The 18,025-nt window shown below is 46.0% G+C and overlaps 1 protein-coding gene across 2 annotated transcripts in view; it reads right to left on the bottom strand.

Moving 5' to 3' along the window:
- Window positions 1-18,025, bottom strand: part of WASL (WASP like actin nucleation promoting factor) — a 107,471-nt gene that overhangs the window by 18,284 nt on the left and 71,162 nt on the right. For both annotated transcript variants that reach the window (XM_082255655.1, XM_082255656.1), the window contains exons 5-7: window positions 5,313-5,336; window positions 2,711-2,873; window positions 14-56 (exon numbers count right to left, since the gene is read on the bottom strand). In XM_082255655.1, the coding sequence (XP_082111781.1) occupies window positions 14-56; window positions 2,711-2,873; window positions 5,313-5,336 (230 nt within the window). The remainder of the gene's footprint in view (window positions 1-13; window positions 57-2,710; window positions 2,874-5,312; window positions 5,337-18,025) is intronic.

Raw genomic sequence — 18,025 nt, 5'->3', positions numbered from 1 at the left:
CATTGAAACTTACATCAAACCCAGTGTTTGGATCCCAGCCCACATGTCCAATGTGCCTAAAGAGATAAAAAATAACCATATGAAGTAAAATCTAAAAACATAACAAGCATGCAGTATACACTACTATTTAAATGTCGGGGAGGGGTAGATTTAGGCTTCATTCACACGTTAGTTTGGGGAGCACAATTTCACGCTGCCAGCGGAAATCCTCATTCAAAGCAAGAACAGGAATGGCATTGTCGGCAGCCATTCGTGGTCATTTATATGTAATCATAAATGCAGCAATTACCTGTAGATGATCGGCCCTGGACGCAGACTCTGTCTAAAGGCCCGTACACACGTAGCGATTGTCGGCCGTAAATATTCGGCCACTGACCGATCGGCTGATTTTCGGCTTGTTAGTACGATGCTTCCGACAACCGACTGCGACTTTTTGGCCAAACAGAATCTGGTGTGCATGCTATAAAATTTTTGTTGGCCAACACCAGAACAGCCGATTGTTCCTCAGTCAGTACAGAATTCGGCCGACAAACAGCAGATGAGCAAGACTGGGCATGCTCAGAGAAGAAAAAACACACGGAAAGTTAACCATCACATGACATCACTTCTGCAGTCGGCTGTTGTTGGCCGACAAAATTCGTGTGCAGTCTTTAGCTCTTTTCAACCGACAGGACAGCACCGGACAAAAGACGGCCGATCGTTCGGCCGACAATCGGTACGTGTGTACGGGGCTTAAGACAGATCATACACAAGTAATCACTGCATGTCTGATTACATGCCAACAGCTGCTGGCACTGTCAGCTGCTCACTGCTTTGAATGGGACAGGGAAATTTTGTCAGCCCCAAATGCACATGTAAATGAGGCCTACTAAAAAGATGCACGGCTTTTTTTCTTTAGCGATAATGGATTACAATCTCAATAATACACCTCTTTCTAGCTGAATTTAAACAACTGCATGACCATTTTTAATCCATGCATAATGAATCAAAATTGGGTATATTTTGTGAATTGCCCGCTGTAAGAACCATGTTACACAAGGAACTTTTTATCATATTTGCAGCAGCTACAATTGTCTGTGATGGGATGATCAGCATCTGCTATGAAAAACATGAATTGCTGCTGAATTCTGTGCCTCCAGAATCTGATCAAACTCAAAAAGGGTCTAAACACATGTAAACTGGTCTAAACCTGCTCTAACCGCTTGCTGACCATATAAACACATCTATATGGTTTGCAAGGCGCTTCGGCTGCACCAGATCACATACCTAGTACGGGATCTGACACTTCCAGGTAGGGGGAGCCATGCTGTGATTAAACACAGCAAAATTTGATTACCGCGTTCCGCTGATTGTCATGAATTTACACAGGACAGAGGTCTACTTATGTAAACAAGAAAGAGCACTGTCCTGTCATCGGGGAAGTAATAGATTTTCTATCCCCACAAAGCAGGGAATAAAATCCATTGCTTCCTCTAGTAAAAGCATCTAACAATACAGCCGTGGCCAAAAATTGAGAATGACACAAATATAAATTTTCACAAAATCTGCTGCTTCAGTGTTTTTAGATCTTTTTGTCAGATGCTACTATAGTATACTAAAATACAAGCATCTCATAAGTGTCAAAGGCTTTTATTGACAATTACATTAAGTTTATGCAAAGAGCCAATATTTGCAGTTGATATTCCATGGGACACAGCTGGTGACAGATCGCGCGAGCAGTGCTTTCTGAGTGGATGCCATGACGTCCACTCAGACTGGTAAAGCCACCGCCCGGCTGTCATTCTGCTAAAGGCCAGGTGGGAAGGTGTTCTGTTGAAAAATAACAGACTTGCTTGGTTGGATCACCAGATGAAAATAAAGGAAAGAAAACCAAAAGAGAAAAAAAATGCAGCCGCCACATCTAAAAATTGGTAAGCTGCAATAGAATAAAAGGTTTGCTTTGGGGTTTAATTCCACTTAAATTGTCTGGTACATTAGTTATTTTGATTTAATTTCACATTTCTGATCAATATTAGCAGCACCTGCTGAACCATTAGTGGCTTTTCTGTGCAAATCAGGTGACACTTACCTTGTACACACAGTAAACTTAGTGTTTCAGTTTTTAAGGAGAGAAAGCAACAGCCTAGATTTGTTTATTAAGGTTCAGCATGAATGTTTCTGGTTAGCGGATTCCCATACCAATATGTTAGAGCGGGGGAATTTTCCCTTAATTACCAGAGCTAATTTCAGAAAATAAACTTTAAAGTGGTGTTAACCCCAAAGGCAAATATTTATTATATTGCAGCTTACCAATTCTTAGATGGAATGGTTGCATTAGCTTTTTTTTTTTACTATGCGATCTGACCAGTAAGTATTTTTTAAAAAGAATAAGCTGCCTTGCAGATGCAGCAGTTGCAAGGTTACTATAGCCATTTACTACCGTATGGGTGCTTACAAAGATCACTTTTTATGTAATACTTTTATTATGGAAAAAAAACCCTATTTGTCGTAACTGCTTAGAAAGGGTTACCTGGAGTTCAACGTCAATTTGTTAGTACATCTAAATCCCCTAGTATATCTAACATTCCCCCCTTCTGAGATTGACAATGTTGTCCTTGTTCTAGAGTGGGGGCACTAATACAGATGGTGTTACTGGCCAGATCACCAGGTGACAAAGGAGGAAAAAAAAAAATCCAATGCAGCCACTACATCTATATTTGCATTTACTTACTGGAAATTGCTGGGTGTTCCAATGTCTGCTTTAGTGAGCCTCTTCTTCTTAGGTTTCCCTTTTTTCTTCTCCTTAGTATAGGGAATGTTATTCATTTGTACGCTGTATCTGTTCGTAATTTCAGGGTTTTTGATATCAACAGTTGCCATAGGCAGACTTGGCCCTAAAAATGTAAAATTGCCAAAATATAAAATACTTTGCAAAGCAACACAATTACAATAAAATCATTTAAAAGGAGAAGTGTGGTCTTTGAAAAAGGACTAACTTACCTCCATCTGCAGCATCAGTGTCCATGTGCAGCTGTCCCATGCCAGCTCTAGGACCAAGGACTGAGTGATCACATCTGCTGATTCCTGAAGCTGGCCATACATTATACAATTTTCCTATTCAATTTCCCTTCAGATTTACCAAAACAATATAATATGAGGTCAGACCTAAACACTTTCAATTTGTATGCAATCAGGGAGGCCCTTGTACTACATAGTTAAAATTAAAGTGATTGTAGAATGCATTAAGATAAAAAAAAATAAATAACCTTCTGACTTTAAAACCATTTTAAATATTAAGGAAATTAAACAAGAGAATCGTATAATGTATGGCCAGGTTTAGTTGGTTCTCTCACTGGAGCACTGGGCTGGAGAGGGTAGGCATGACTGGCTCTGTCCCTCAACTACATCCTGAAAGGCAGAGCCAGCTGTCAGCCAGGTAGTGGGGTGTGTTCCGACAATATTGACGGGATTCTTTCAGAGTGTGGCATGGCTCTTCCCCTTCAGCTTATAGCAGGCAACTACTATCGGCTAACACACTGGGGGAGATTTACTAAAACTGGAGAACCCAGAAACTGGTGCAGTTGTCCATTGTCGCCAATCAGCTTCTAACTTTTGCTTGTTCAATTAAACTTTGGCAATAAATCCTATAAGCTGAGTGTTTTTGTGTCTTTTAGCCCTCGTCCACACTGGTGAGATTTGTCATGCAATTTTTTTCCAAATGCAACAGTTCCAAATCGCATGACAAGTCGCACCCCGTTGCCAGTAATGGAACAGTTTTACATTGCCGCGATTCATGTCGCAGTAACTTTGGAAAAGGTCCCTGCACTACTTTTTCCCTGATTTCATTGGGACTTGCAAGATCTTCTGTTAAACCAAGTGTCAAGCCACAATGAAATCGGAGGTGCAAATCACACTGATCTGTGGCTTTGAAATCGCTGTGAAGTAGTGCAATTTCAAAGCCGCACTTGTGTGAACCAGGGCTCATAGTTAGGTTTAAACACTTTTTTAATTTTGTTCAATTACTGTTTTGTGCAAAGGGAGAAACATTCAGAAAAAACAAACGTTCTAACAGTTTCAGATCTCTGCAGAGAGATTGCTGCTTTCACACAGAGGTAAGGTCCTTCCCTGCAGCATGCCGGCTAGGGACTTTCTGTATAGTCAGGCTGGGACTGATTTTTAGGCCTTGTTCACACTGGCATTAAGCAGGGGATTGAGGTGAATTTTTAAGTATGCAATTAATATGGACAGCACACAGCAGTTTACATTATCAAAACATGAAGCGTTTGTGTCGCTGCGCTTAACAAAATGAAGCTACATGTTGAGCTTGCAAGGAGTTCAAGCATCTCGGCTCCTTCCATTCAAATCTATGGTAACACGCCATCAACCTGCTAGTACACATTTGCAAGGTGTTAACTCTTGCGAACAGAAAGAAAACCAGGCCTGTAGGATGAGTTTTTAACATGCTTTTAGTGCACGCCAAACGCATATAGGGTGTTTGAGGCATGTTTTTTAAACGCGTTAAAATGCTTGTCAAAAGGAGAGGCGTGCACTGGGTGGTAAGGGAAGCCTGGCGATTTGCTTTGCTGACTTTTCTTCTGAACAAGTACTTACTGTAGTAAACATACTTTCACCATAATATCCACCCGCTCGTTTCTGGGAGTGTGGAGGCCTAAGTCTGTATATTATGTACGACTGCTTGGTTTCCTCTGTTTGTACTTTTTGAGTGTAATTGTTTCATCCTGCTGTACCCCTCTCTGTGCATCAATAAAGTTATATTTGAAAAAAAAAAAAATGGTTGTCAAATGTGCTGAACAACGTGCATTAAGGTTATATGCATGTCTTTTCAGCGTCAGAATTTTGAACAAGTGTGAACAAGGCCTTAAGCAGGCCATACACGGTTCAAATTTCTTTGAAGAAGTTTGCACGATTCACCCATCAACACAGAGTGCTGACAGGTGAATTCCTCCTTCCAGGCAATTATTTGCTCCCGACAGGGGGGAGCCGTCCCCACTAGGAGAGGGCTGATTATTTCTAGCAGATATAGTAGCTGCTAGCAATAAGCGTAAGAAAATCCAGCGGGCTGATTGTTACCCAAGTTGCTCGATTAACTTGGTACATTCAGCCTGCCGCAGCATTACCAGTACGAATCTCTGTCCATTCCTGTCAAACCAGCCGAGACTCGAACGGTGTATGGCTGGTCTTAGACTCAGCATACTCCAGGTTTATATGCATCTAGAATGTATTTATAGTTGATTAAATCTGAAAATTTCATTGGGCTTTAAAGCACATACTGGTTTAAAAAAAAAAAAAAAGTGTACATTATTGTAGCTTACCATTTGGAGGATCTCGCTTTTTATCTGCAAAAATAAAAAAAATATAAAAAAAAAAAAATTCATCTTTACTGTGATTATTAAGAAACTACATTAAAGTAAAACACAAACTATTTTAATTAAAAATCAATTTTTTTTTTTTTTTTTTACACAATTTACTTTATGATGGGACAAAGTACACCCTTGGCGCACAGCCGACTGACACTGCAGCTAGTAAGGAGAGGGCTACCTTGATAGCAAGCGCCTGTCTCCAGCTCCAAAAAGGTAAAAACCTTCTGGATGCAGCTCCCCCACAGCCCTCTTATACTTACCTGAACCCCATCTCGATCCAGCAATATGCAAGAGAGCAGCGGCTCTCCCAGATCTTTTGCTTCATGGGCTCACACAGCAGCGGGAGGCACTGGCTCCTGCCATTGTCATTTACAGCCAGTGAGCCGATGAGGAAGGAGAGAGAGAGAGAGAGAGAGAGAGAGAGAGAGAGAGGGGGAGAGAGGGGAGCTGCAGGGCCAAGCCACGCTCTGTGTGGAAAAGGACAAAGAGCGCAGCTTGGGAACAAGCCTGCTTGACATCACAGTGTAGGCTTATACTTCCATCTTGCTAGGCATCATCTGGAGTCAACATCCACTTGCTGGACTAAAATGCTGGATCAGAGATAATACAACAAATATCTGCGCCTGTGCAGTCAAACAAATGCCTGACACAGATCAGCCACAAGATTAAGGCCCCTTTCACACAGGCGGACCGTTCAGATCCACCTGTCCGTTTTTTTGGCGGATCTGAACGGTCCCCCCATGCATTCCTATGGGGCATCGGATGGCCAGCGGTCAAATCTGGACGGATGGAAACCCTATTTTCCATCCGTCCAGCGGATTGGATGGAATCAGATTTCCCCCATGCGATTTCCCCCAAAGAGATGCACACAGTCGCACACAGCTGTCATCCTCCTGCTCAGCGGGGGATCGGCGGCTCGATCCCCCGCTGAAAAAAACGGAATCCGTCCGACGGACGGAGTGTGTGAAATGGGCCTAATAGATTGCAGTCTGATCACTGTGGAAATGACCGCATCTTCCTAGGCAAAGACATCGGACAAAAAAAAAATTGAAATCCTTGTTCATCAAAAATAATTTATATGCATGCACTACTTAATGGCCCTGTAATCAATTTTTCATGAAACTGTTTACTACCGTTTTTCTGCCTCCCTGTTATGTTCTTCGCGATCTCCCGAACCTCTCCTTCACTTAAAGGTAAACTCCAGTAAAAAATTACATTTTTCTTATTTATAGTATGTAAAATATCTTTATCTTTGATAGAATTCATTTTCTGGCTAGCTGCTTGTGTAGCTTAGAAAGTCTTCTCTAAACTAGACAAACAGCTTCTTTCTGTTCTTCGCCGACAACGCTATCTCCCTTTATCTGAATTTGCTAAGCTGTCTTACACTTCCTGAAAAGGTTGTTCTTTCTTAGGGCTCTTTCACACGGTCCGCCTCCGTAGGCGGATCCGTGCTGCTCAGCGGGGATAGATCCGCCGATCCCCACTGAGCCGGCGGATGACATTTCCGTCTCCGCTTGCAGTGCGGAGAGGGAGGTGTCACAGCTCCGGCTGCTTGCTATGGGGAATCGGATGAGAGCGGACCGCTTGTCCGATCCCATCCAATCCCCTGGACGGATGGAAAAACGGAATTTTTGTAAAATTCCTTTCTCTGAGTCCTCCGACAGTCGCCGCCTCTTCATATTCGTCACATATGGGGTATTAGACTTTTCTCCGAAGGAGTAGCTAGGCAACAGAATATGTTAACAATAAAGCTTTAACATATCCCACCCTCAAGGGGTGGTCCCCTCAGTCAATACCCTCCTACTTCCTGCAACCATATCTCAGTTTTAGTGGAATAGCAGTAGAGTATACAATCAAACCCCAAAAGAGGGGCGGGGGCAGCGACTGTCGGAGGACTCAGAGAAAGGAATTTTACAGGTAAGATTTTACAAAAATTCCGTTTTCTCTTACGTCCTCCGACAGTCGCCGCCTCTTCATATTCGTCACATATGGGGACGTCCCAAAGCAGTGCAAACATGAGGGGTGGGAAACGCATCCGCGCCGAAAGGCAACGCAGTCTCCGCATCAAAGAAGGAACCTTACCAAAGGAAGGAAACCAGCTGGGCAACAGCAAAAAACAAGTGCTCAACAGGAGCAACAACCCAGGAAAAGAAAAAAAACCAGGGGATACAAAACTTATCCCAACAGCCAGGAGTCCCCAACAAGGGACCCTAGGGAACAGCCGCACTAAGAACCTTGCGGCCAAAGGAAGCATCCGCCGATGCCTGAACATCTACTTTGTAGAATTTTGTGAAAGTGTGCACGGTCGACCAAGTCGCCGCCTTACACACCTGGGCTACAGAAGCCCCATGACGACAGGCCCAAGACGTACTCAGAGATCTAGTAGAGTGCGCCTTCACAGGCACAGGGGGAACCTTCCCCTGCAAAGCATAGGCCTGTTCAATGGTCTGCCTGATCCATTTGGCGATGGTAGAGGCCGAAGCCGCCATGCCCTTCCGAGGACCCTCTGGAAGAACAAACAAGGAGTCCGTCTTTCAAAAAGACTCAGTCAATTTAAGGTAAACCCTTATCGCCCGAACAACATCCAGAGAGTGCAATCTCACCTCCTTTGGATGTTTAGGCTTCGTGCACAACGAAGGCAAGACAATATCCTCATTAAGATGGAATTCCGAAACTCGTTTCGGCAGAAAAGAAGGATTAGGTCGCAAGACCACCTTATCCAAATGAATAACCAGGTACGGAGACTTGCAGGACAAAGCCGCCAGCTCCGACACTCTGCGAGCCGAAGTGATCGCCACCAAAAAGGCGACCTTTTTGGACAACATAGACAACGAGATCTCCCTGATCTGTTCAAAAGGAGCACGTTGTAACACAGATAGAACGAGATTCAAGTCCCAAGGGGGCAGAGGATCCCGCCTCGGGGGAACCAGATGCCGCACACCCTGAACAAAGGTGCCAACCAATGGGTTGGAAGCCACGGGACGTTGAAACAGAACGGCCAGAGCAGACACCTGACCCTTTATCGTAGCCAGCGCCAAACGCTGATCAACACCCGTTTGAAGGAAAGACAGCACACGGGACACCGAGTACGTGCGGGGTGAAAACCCCCTGGACTCACACCAGGCAAAATAGGCCTTCCAAGTACGGTAATAAACCTTCCCCGAGGAAGACTTCCTCGCGTTGATTAAAGTATGAACGACCTCCGGAGAGAGACCCCTCTCCTTCAGGACCTCGGTCTCAACAGCCAGGCCGTCAAAGCCAGCGACTGTAAAGCAGGATGGTATAATCGGTCCTTGAGACAGTAGATCGTCTCGAAGAGGCAGACGCCACGGGGCGTCGACCGCCAGATTCACGAGGTCTGCGTACCAGGACCGGCGAGGCCAGTCCGGTGCCACAAGAATCACCGTGTTGCGTTCCGAGTGTAACCTGCGAAGGAACCTGGACAGCAACTGAATCGGTGGAAACGCGTACATCAGCCTGTACTGATGCCACGGGGCCACTAACGCGTCCGACGCGTCTGCCCGAGGGTCGCGCGTCCTTGCCACGAACCTCTTCACCTTGTTGTTGAGGCGAGACGCGAACAGGTCCACATCTGGAAGACCCCACTTCGCGCACAACGTCTGGAAGACAGCCGGATGGAGAGACCATTCCCCCTGATCCAGGGTCTGGCGACTCAGATAGTCCGCCTGCCAGTTCTCCACTCCCGGAATGTGAACCGCCGTTATCGCCGGGACATGAGTCTCGGCCCAAGACAGAATGTCGGCCACTTCTCGAGCCGCTCGGGCACTCCTGGTGCCCCCTTGGTGGTTGATGTAGGCCACCGCCGTGGCATTGTCCGTCTGCACCCGAACCGGGCAACCCTGCAGCCGGTCCGTCCAGCGATTACGACAGAGACTTATCGCACGCAATTCCAGAATGTTGATCGGAAGGGAAGACTCCCCCTCCGACCAAGTCCCCTGAGCGGACAGAACGCCCAGAACTCCACCCCAGCCCGACAGGCTGGCATCCGTGGTGATTACCGTCCACGAGATCGGACGAAACGACTTGCCCCCGGACACCAACGGGGACTGGAGCCACCACAGAAGGTTTTCCCTGGTGCGAAGACTCAACGAGATTTGAAGATCCAGAGATTGAGGTCGCCCGTCCCACCTGGACAGGATCTCCGCTTGGAGACCCCGCGTGTGAAACTGTGCGAAAGGAATCGCCTCGAAGGCCGAGACCATCAATCCCAGACATCTCATACACGTCCGCAGAGACGAGTTCAGAACGTCCCTGAGGGACCTGACTTCCTCCCGGAGAGTCCTGAGTTTGTCTTCCGGCAGGAAGACCTTCGCCTGCACCGAGTCCAGTATCATTCCCAGATAGGGGAGACGAACCGACGGACTCAGTGTCGACTTTGGAAAATTTATCGTCCAACCAAACTCCTGCAGAGTTTGCATTGTGACAGACAGGTCCTCCTCCAGACCCTGGCTGGTCGCAGACCGAACCAGAATGTCGTCCAGATACCCCAGGACAGAAACGCCCTGGGCCCTCAATAATGCCAGAACCGGTGCAAGCACCTTGGTGAAGACCCGCGGAGCCGAGGCGAGACCAAAGGGCAACGCCACGAACTGGTAGTGATCCTCCGCAATGGCAAATCGAAGGTACCTCTGATGACCCTCGAATATGGGGATGTGAAGGTACGCATCCTTCAAATCGATGGAGGCCATGAATTCCCCCGGAACCAGGGCAGCCACCACCGACCGCAGGGATTCCATGCGGAACTTGCGAACCCGCACAGAGCGGTTCAGAGCCTTCAAGTCCAGAATCGGACGAACCTTGCCCTCCTTTCTGGGCACGGTGAACAGGTTGGAATAAAACCCCCGAAACCTGTCCCGATGAGGCACCGGAACCACCACTCCCTGAGCCCTCAGGTCCCGCACCGCCAGGTGCAGGTCCCGCAAGCGCTCTGGAGACAGTTGAAGATTTGAGGGAAAAAATCTGCTCTCCGGCCGAGAGAGAAACTCGATCTTGTAACCAGATCGAACGATTTCCAGAACCCATCTGTCCCGCACACGGGCCAACCAGGGCTGAAGAAAACCGAGCAAGCGTCCCCCCACCCCAAAACTGGGTGAGGGCGCCCCTTCAGGCCGAACTGTTATGGGCTGTAGGTCCGGATTGGCCGGACTTCTGTTTCCCAGACCAGGGCTTCTTCTGAGAGCCTTGACCTTTGAACGGTTTGCCCTTGTAGTGCGGCCGAAAGGCACGAAAGGACCCCTGAGGGGGCCGAAAATTAGCATGCTTCTTCCCAGAAGCCCCCTTAGCCTTGGGGAAATGGGGCAAGAGAGTGCTCTTACCCCCGGTGATCCCCTTAATCAACACATCCAGGGACTCCCCAAAAAGGCGAGACCCATCATAAGGCAGATTGGCTAAGGTCTTACGTGAAGATTGGTCCACCGACCAACATTTTAACCAAACCAGGCGGCGAGACAACACCGCCACGCTGTGCACACGTGCAGCCAACGGAATCAGGTCCAGGTCCGCATCACACAGATACATGACACCCTGGTGGATCTGATCCACCATATCCAGGGTCGCCGGCGAGGCCGAGTCGGCCACTAGGACGCGCCTAAGCATCTGCGTCCAACTTGCGATCGCCTGGGCCGCCATGAGAGAAGCAAACAGAGCCTTAAGCATAGAACCCGTAACAGAATAAGTATGACGGGCAAGAGACTCCAGTCTCCTATCCGTGGCATCACGGAAAACAGGGGAACCCTCTGCAGGAATCGCAGTGGCTTTGTTCAAACCGCAATTGCATGATCCACTGGTGGAGGCACACACCACCTTTCATCAGTGGCAGGCGAAAAAGGATAACGCAGCTTGAATTTACTTGGTACCGCAAAAGGTTTGCGCAGATCGCGCCATTGATCCTTAACAGCGCGCTGAAAATCAGCATTGCAGGGAAAAACCTGCGGCGTCCTGCGTTTTCTCTGCGTCCCATAAGCCGCCAAGGCAGCGGGGGGACACACTTCGTCCTGCAAACGCAGCGTTTGCTTAATGGAAGCAATCAACTCATCCATGATTGCAAGCTCTTCAGGCGAGCCAGGGGGAGAATTATCAACCCCCTCAACTTCAGCCTCCACCTCAGACCCCACTAGATCAAGAGAGGAGCGGGACCCCGATAAGGAGGCCCCTGCCAGGACAGCCCCATCACCTTCACCCTCAGAATCAGAGGAAAGAGCAACTCTGGGCCTTTTAGTAGATTGAGCAGCCACCAGCATTTGCACCTGAGCAGCAAGGCCAGCCACAATAGTGGCTAAATCCCCCCCTGGGGGGGAAACAGCGGTCCCCTGGCTTTCCACCAATACTGTAGGAAATTTGCCCTCCTGAGAATCCATTGCCCCTGCAATGCCAGACAACCAAGGGTTAACTGCCCCTTTTAAGCAAGCGCGGCAAGCGCAGCCCACCGCACCACACTCAAGCACAATGAGACCCCCACAGGGAATATGCAAACTGAACACAGGCAATGGATAGCAAGAACAGAAGGATAAAACCTGAGGAGACCCTCGCCGCTGCTGCTGCCTCGATCGGTGTTCCTGGAAAGAGGAAGTGATGCTGCCAGGGCGCTCTATGTAAGCCTATGGAGGCTACAAGAAAATGGCCGCCATGCATGTAAACCATGCGGCCGGAGCGGGTGTAGGCAAAATGGCGTCGTTTGGCACCGAAACCGCCGCTCCACAGTGCATTAAAACACACATTACATTCCAATATAAGAATACATGTCAGATCGCCGCAGCGATCGCTGTATATGCCCAAACATGCCAAAAAAAACATGCCCCACAGCACACAGCTTCTCACACTGACCAGTCTGACACACACAGTGTCATACAGCTCCCCCCCCCCCCCCCCCTTGCAGCCCACAGCATGCAGCCGAGAGATAGGGAGACAAGCAGTGTGAATAGAGGCAGGTTACACAGTCCCAGACTGACACCCCCCCAGACAGACAGGTCCCCACATAAATACACTTACCTCACATGGCGTGGGGGACCCGCACAGGCGAACAAGCCGCTGCACATGAGGCAGGGAGAGTCGCAATTCAAGACGCACAAAATGGGGGTTAAGAAACCGCACAGCGTCCAGTGAGGTAGCCACCTCACCAATCATCCCTGCACCGAACAGGGATGGGTCGTTCACTATGCCAGGAGCGTTACCTGGCTGAACGCTCGATGGCAGACTGGGAAGCCACTGACCCACGACCTGCGACCAGGGGGATCAGCCCGAGACCCAGTCCGCATGATCCTCTTTGTCCGAAGAACTAACTAACGCTGACAAAATAACAGCTAATTAAAGGTAGAGAGAAAAACTCAAACAAAATATTAAAAAGAAGAAAGAGTCTGGGACAGAAAGTCCCAGCACAGAGAGAGCCAGCCACTCCTGACAAGCTAGACATTAAAACTGAGATATGGTTGCAGGAAGTAGGAGGGTATTGACTGAGGGGACCACCCCTTGAGGGTGGGATATGTTAAAGCTTTATTGTTAACATATTCTGTTGCCTAGCTACTCCTTCGGAGCAAAGTCTAATACCCCATATGTGACGAATATGAAGAGGCGGCGACTGTCGGAGGACGTAAGAGAAATAGGGTTTCCATCGGTCCGGATTTCACGGACAGGATCGGATGCGGATGGCATCGGGTGTCAGCGGACATGACTCCGCTGACATCCGCTGCTCCATAGGCCTGAATGGGGCATTCGATCAGATCCGCTTAAAAAACTGACAGGCGGATCTGATCGGAACGCCCGTGTGAAAGAGCCCTTAGACAGGCATGCCTAGACCTGCCCAGCCCCACCCCTTCCTATCCTTCACCATAATCTCCTCCTGTCTTCATTGCCATTCATTGAGAGAGAGAGAAAGAGCAAGAGAGAGAGTACGACTGTGGACACAAAGTCGCATGAGAAGTCACAGCCCATTGATTTCAATGGCACCCGTTACCATCTATGCCACTTTGAAAATCAGCGGCTTTGAAAAGGTGCCTGCACTACTTTGATTCACCTTTGATCCAGAGAGTGTAAAGTTGGATCAAAGCTGCACTCAAATTTATACTCTAAATTGCATAACTTAAGAGTCGCACTAGTGGAAACGTGTCCACTAGAGTGTCACTTTGGAGTGCAGCTTTGATCCAACTTTACACTCTCTGGATCAAAGTTGCATCAAAGTAGTGGAGGTAACTTTTCAAAGTCGCTGATTTTCAAAGTTGCATATATGGGAACGGGTGCCACTGAAATCAACGGGCTGTGACTTGTCATACGACTTTGTGTGTCCAAAGTCACATAAGTCACTACCTTTAGGGGTGTCCAAACTATGGCCCTCCAGCTGTTCAGGAACTACAATTCCCATGAGGCATTGTAAATGTTTGACATTCACAGACAACTAGGCATGATGGGAATTGTAGTTCCTGAACAGCTGGAGGGCCATAGTTTGGACACCCCTGCATGGAACCAGAGCTTTAGTCTACTTTTCCACTATTGTGATTTAGGGTGCGACTTTGATCCAACTTTACTCTCTGGAACAAAGTTGCATCAAAGCAGTGCAGGTACCTTTTCAAGGTCGCTGATTTTCAAAGCCGCATAAATGGGAACAGGTGCCATTGATTAGTCGCACTAGTTGAAACGTAGACTTCGTGTGGTTGCCTGTACTATGATCATTGTAGGACTGTGAGCTGAGACCCCAGAGCACTTCTAGCTACACTGACTATACCCCCCGTGTCCAGCTTCCTTCTATGGTAGTCTTCACTCAAAGCCCAGCACAGCTATACTGTATATGTGCCCCCCCACCCCCGTGTGGATGTATCTTTTTTTATTTCTTAATTTTCCCATGAATTAGGATGTGCAATGACCCTTACCGACGATAGAACACTGGGCGGGAACCTATGATCAGCTCCTCCTGTATATGCCCACTGGCTACACCGGAACAGTGACCCTGCCTGAAGTGATGTCACTGGCTTTCAGTAACCACACCCACTTGCTGCTCTTGACACACAAGGCTGAACTCAGCTTACATTATTGCAGGGGAAAATTTAAGGTATTAGGCTGTACTTCCGCTTTAACTTCTGTACATTTGGAGTCAGCAGTGCCCATTAGTTCTCATCATGTGCCCTGCTATATGCACACTACAAGTCCCATAGTTTATCTTGGGAGCTATATTCCTACACACAGCAGGACCATGGGGAATTAATGTAGCCACCCTCTACTGCCTGCAAGCTTATTCCAAACATGCATACTCTTGACAATTGTTATGGACAAAGCATTTTTAGGGGATCATTTTTATATAAAAATAAAAGTAATAGGAAGCTGGAAGCGAATGACATCAGGTCATGAATCTTTGTCAGGGACCATAGCTTTTGGTTACAGCATGTGAGTACTGGTACACTATATGTAATGCATACAATATACTTATGCATGTTTAAATTTTATGATAAAAAGCAGAAATTATAAGGTGCACATAGTTAATGAGAAAATCTACTCGCAGTCCTGAAAGGGCTAAAGGTTTCTAACTGAGTGGGTGTAGAAAAGAATCACTACCCTTTAAAATAGTGAAATTTCATTGCTTTGCAGCCTGAAATGAAGAGACGCAGTTTTTGTTTTATCCAGCTGTGCAGCTTATAACATCCAAGTGAAAGATATAACACCATGTCACAAAAAAATATAAAAAAGTATCAAAAACAGAATTACTGAGTTGGAAAAAAGGATCCCCCCCTTGTGTTAGTATTTTGTTGAACAACCTTTTGCTTTAATTACAGCCTTTAGTCTGTTGGAATATGTCTCTACTATACACATCAATATTTGCCCACTTTTCTTTGCAGAACTGCTCAAGTTCAGTTAAATTTGATGGTAAATCGCTGGTGGACTGCAGTCTTCAAGTCATTCCACACATTTTCAATTGAGTCTGGGCACTGACTAGGCCATGCAAGGACATTCACCTTTTTCGCCATCAACCATTGTGCGGTAATTTTTGCTGTGCTTTGGCTCATTGTTATGTTGGAAAGTAAAGTTTCTTCCCATTGAAAAATTTCTGGCAGAGGGCAGTAGATTGCCCTCAAAAATTTGATGGTATTTTGTCCTATCCATTTTCCCTTCTATCCTGACAAGTGCTCCAGTCCCCGCAACAGAGAAACAAACCCATAACAGGATATAACCACCGCCATGCTTTACTGTAGGAATGGTGTTATTTGGATGGTGAGCTGTATTGATTCAAGCCAGACATAATTTAATGTTGATGTCAAATAATTCAATTTTAGTCTCATCTGACCATAACACCTTTTTCTATGTGGTCTTAAGAGTCTTCAAGGTGCATTTTGGCAAAGCTCAGTCGTGATTGCATGTAGCCTTTCTTGAGGAGTGGCTTTTTTTCTTGCAACCCTCCCATACAAGCCACATTTGCAGAGAACATGTGGTATTGTTGTCACATGCACACAATGACCACTGTCATAAATTCCTGCAACTGCTTCAGAGTAGCTGTGGGCCTCTTAGTAGCCTCTCTGACCAGTTTCCTCCTGGCTCTTTTATCCAGTTTAGAGCGACCTCCTTATCAAGGCAGGATCTGTGTTGTACCAAATACCTTCCACTTATTAATTATAGATTTCACTGTTCTTCTAGGCATTGATAAAGCCTAGGAAAAAAAAAAAAAAACTTACCAGGGAAAGGTTAAAGGACCTTAACATGTATAGCTTGGAAGAAAGAAGAGACGGAGGGGATATGATAGAAACTTTTAAATACAAAAAGGGAATCAACTCCGTAAAGGAGGAGAGCATATTTAAAAGAAGAAAAACGACCACAAGAGGACACAGTTTTAAATTAGAGGGGCAAAGGTTTAAAAGTAATATGAGGAAGTATTACTTTACTGAGAGAGTAGTGGATGCATGGAATAACCTTCCTGCAGAAGTGGTAGCTGCAAATACAGTGAAGGAGTTTAAGCATGCATGGGATAGGCATAAGGCTATCCTTCATATAAGATAGGGCCAGGGACTATTCATAGGATTCAGATATATTGGGCAGACTAAATGGGCCAAATGGTTCTTATCTGCTGACACATTCTATGTTTCTATGCCTTTGAAATTTTTTTGTATCCATCGCCTGACTTGTGCCTGCCCACAAATTTATCCCAGAGATCTTTTTACAGTGCCTTGCCACCTATAGTTTATTGTTTCCTTCAGTTGCACTATCAGGGACTGAAATACTCCAGGAAAGCACTCTTCATGCTGTGCTAATCAAAATGATCACAGCTGAAAGTCAAATGACTGTGTGCCATTGAGAAGGTGATTAGCTACACCTGATTGAGTTCACAAGGAGGGGGGTGATCCTTTTTCCAACTCATGGATTCGGTTTTTGAATTGTATTTTCTTCTGACATGATGGTGTTCTATCTTTCACTTGGATTTTATAAATTGCAAGTAAATACAGCTGGATAAAAGAAAAACTGTGTGTCATAATTTTGGGCTGCAAGGCAACAAAACTGATCTTAAAAGGGGGGTGATTTTCAATTCCCACTGTACAGGACCCCAATAAAGTTGATGAAAATCTTTCCGGATACAAGTCCCTCGTGTTGGTGGGGGTGCTCAAAAGAGTAATCTTTTATGCATCTCTGGTGGTCTTGCACTAAGATGCATCAATTCTGCAGAGCAATATCACTGCGGAATTAAAAAAAAAAAAAAAAAAAACTACCCTCAGATATATACAATTTACACCCCAGCACTGTCCATTTCATATCCCCCTCAGTGCTACAAAAATAGCGTTACCCCACACCTTCTAAATGCTGAAAATAGCCTGATACCCCAGTTCTGGAGGCAGGACAGCTACCCTACCACCCAAAGCTAGAAGAGGGAAGAAGACAGAATACTGTAATAGAATCAGAGAGATGGGCGTATAAGATTAGAGATAATTGAGATAAATTCCAAGACATCTGGTCTGCTTGGATCTATTGAAAAGTATAGGTAAACCAGCGCTTTAATATTAACTCAATAATACAGTCCCTTTTCATCAGCCCCAAGTTCTTTTAAATTTAAAATCAAGTCTTGTAACCTTTAGGGCCAGTTTATATAACATGCATTACAGTGCATTTTTAAGCTGTATCAAAAAGTACGGACAGCAGTTTACATTCCAATGGCATAGTTCACGCTAGCATAGTGCATTCCAGTGCAAAAGTAGAACATGCTGCATTTTTTCTAGGGATCGACCGATTATCGGCAAGGCCGATATATTGAAGGCCGATACTGACTTTTGTCGATATTTCTGTATCGGCCCCGGAACTGGCCGATATTCCAAATATTGCTCTTTTGAGGGTAAAATGATGTCACATAGCATAATTCTGTTTACAAATGTTATTGAATATCCCACTCACATTTGTACAAATTAAAGATATAAGCAATGAAGTGATGTCATGACATCGCTTCCGGGTACTGGCGCCAGATAAAAAAAAAAAAAAAAAAAAGACAGCATTCAAAACAGCCAAACTTGGGGTTTTGAATGCTTTTACGTGCAGAAGAGGGGTCTAGGGTCTTTCCACAAGAGTACCTGTCAAGTGATAAAATAAAAAATGTTTAAATGTACGAAAACATCGGCTAATACCGATATGCAATGGCCAAAATATCGATATCGGTCGATCACTAATTTTTTCTGCATGGAACACATTTG

This window comes from Pelophylax lessonae (assembly GCF_965119305.1).
Source record: "Pelophylax lessonae genome assembly, chromosome: 4".
Taxonomy (NCBI): Eukaryota; Metazoa; Chordata; class Amphibia; order Anura; family Ranidae; genus Pelophylax; species Pelophylax lessonae.
This window is presented reverse-complemented; position numbering and strand designations above follow the sequence as displayed.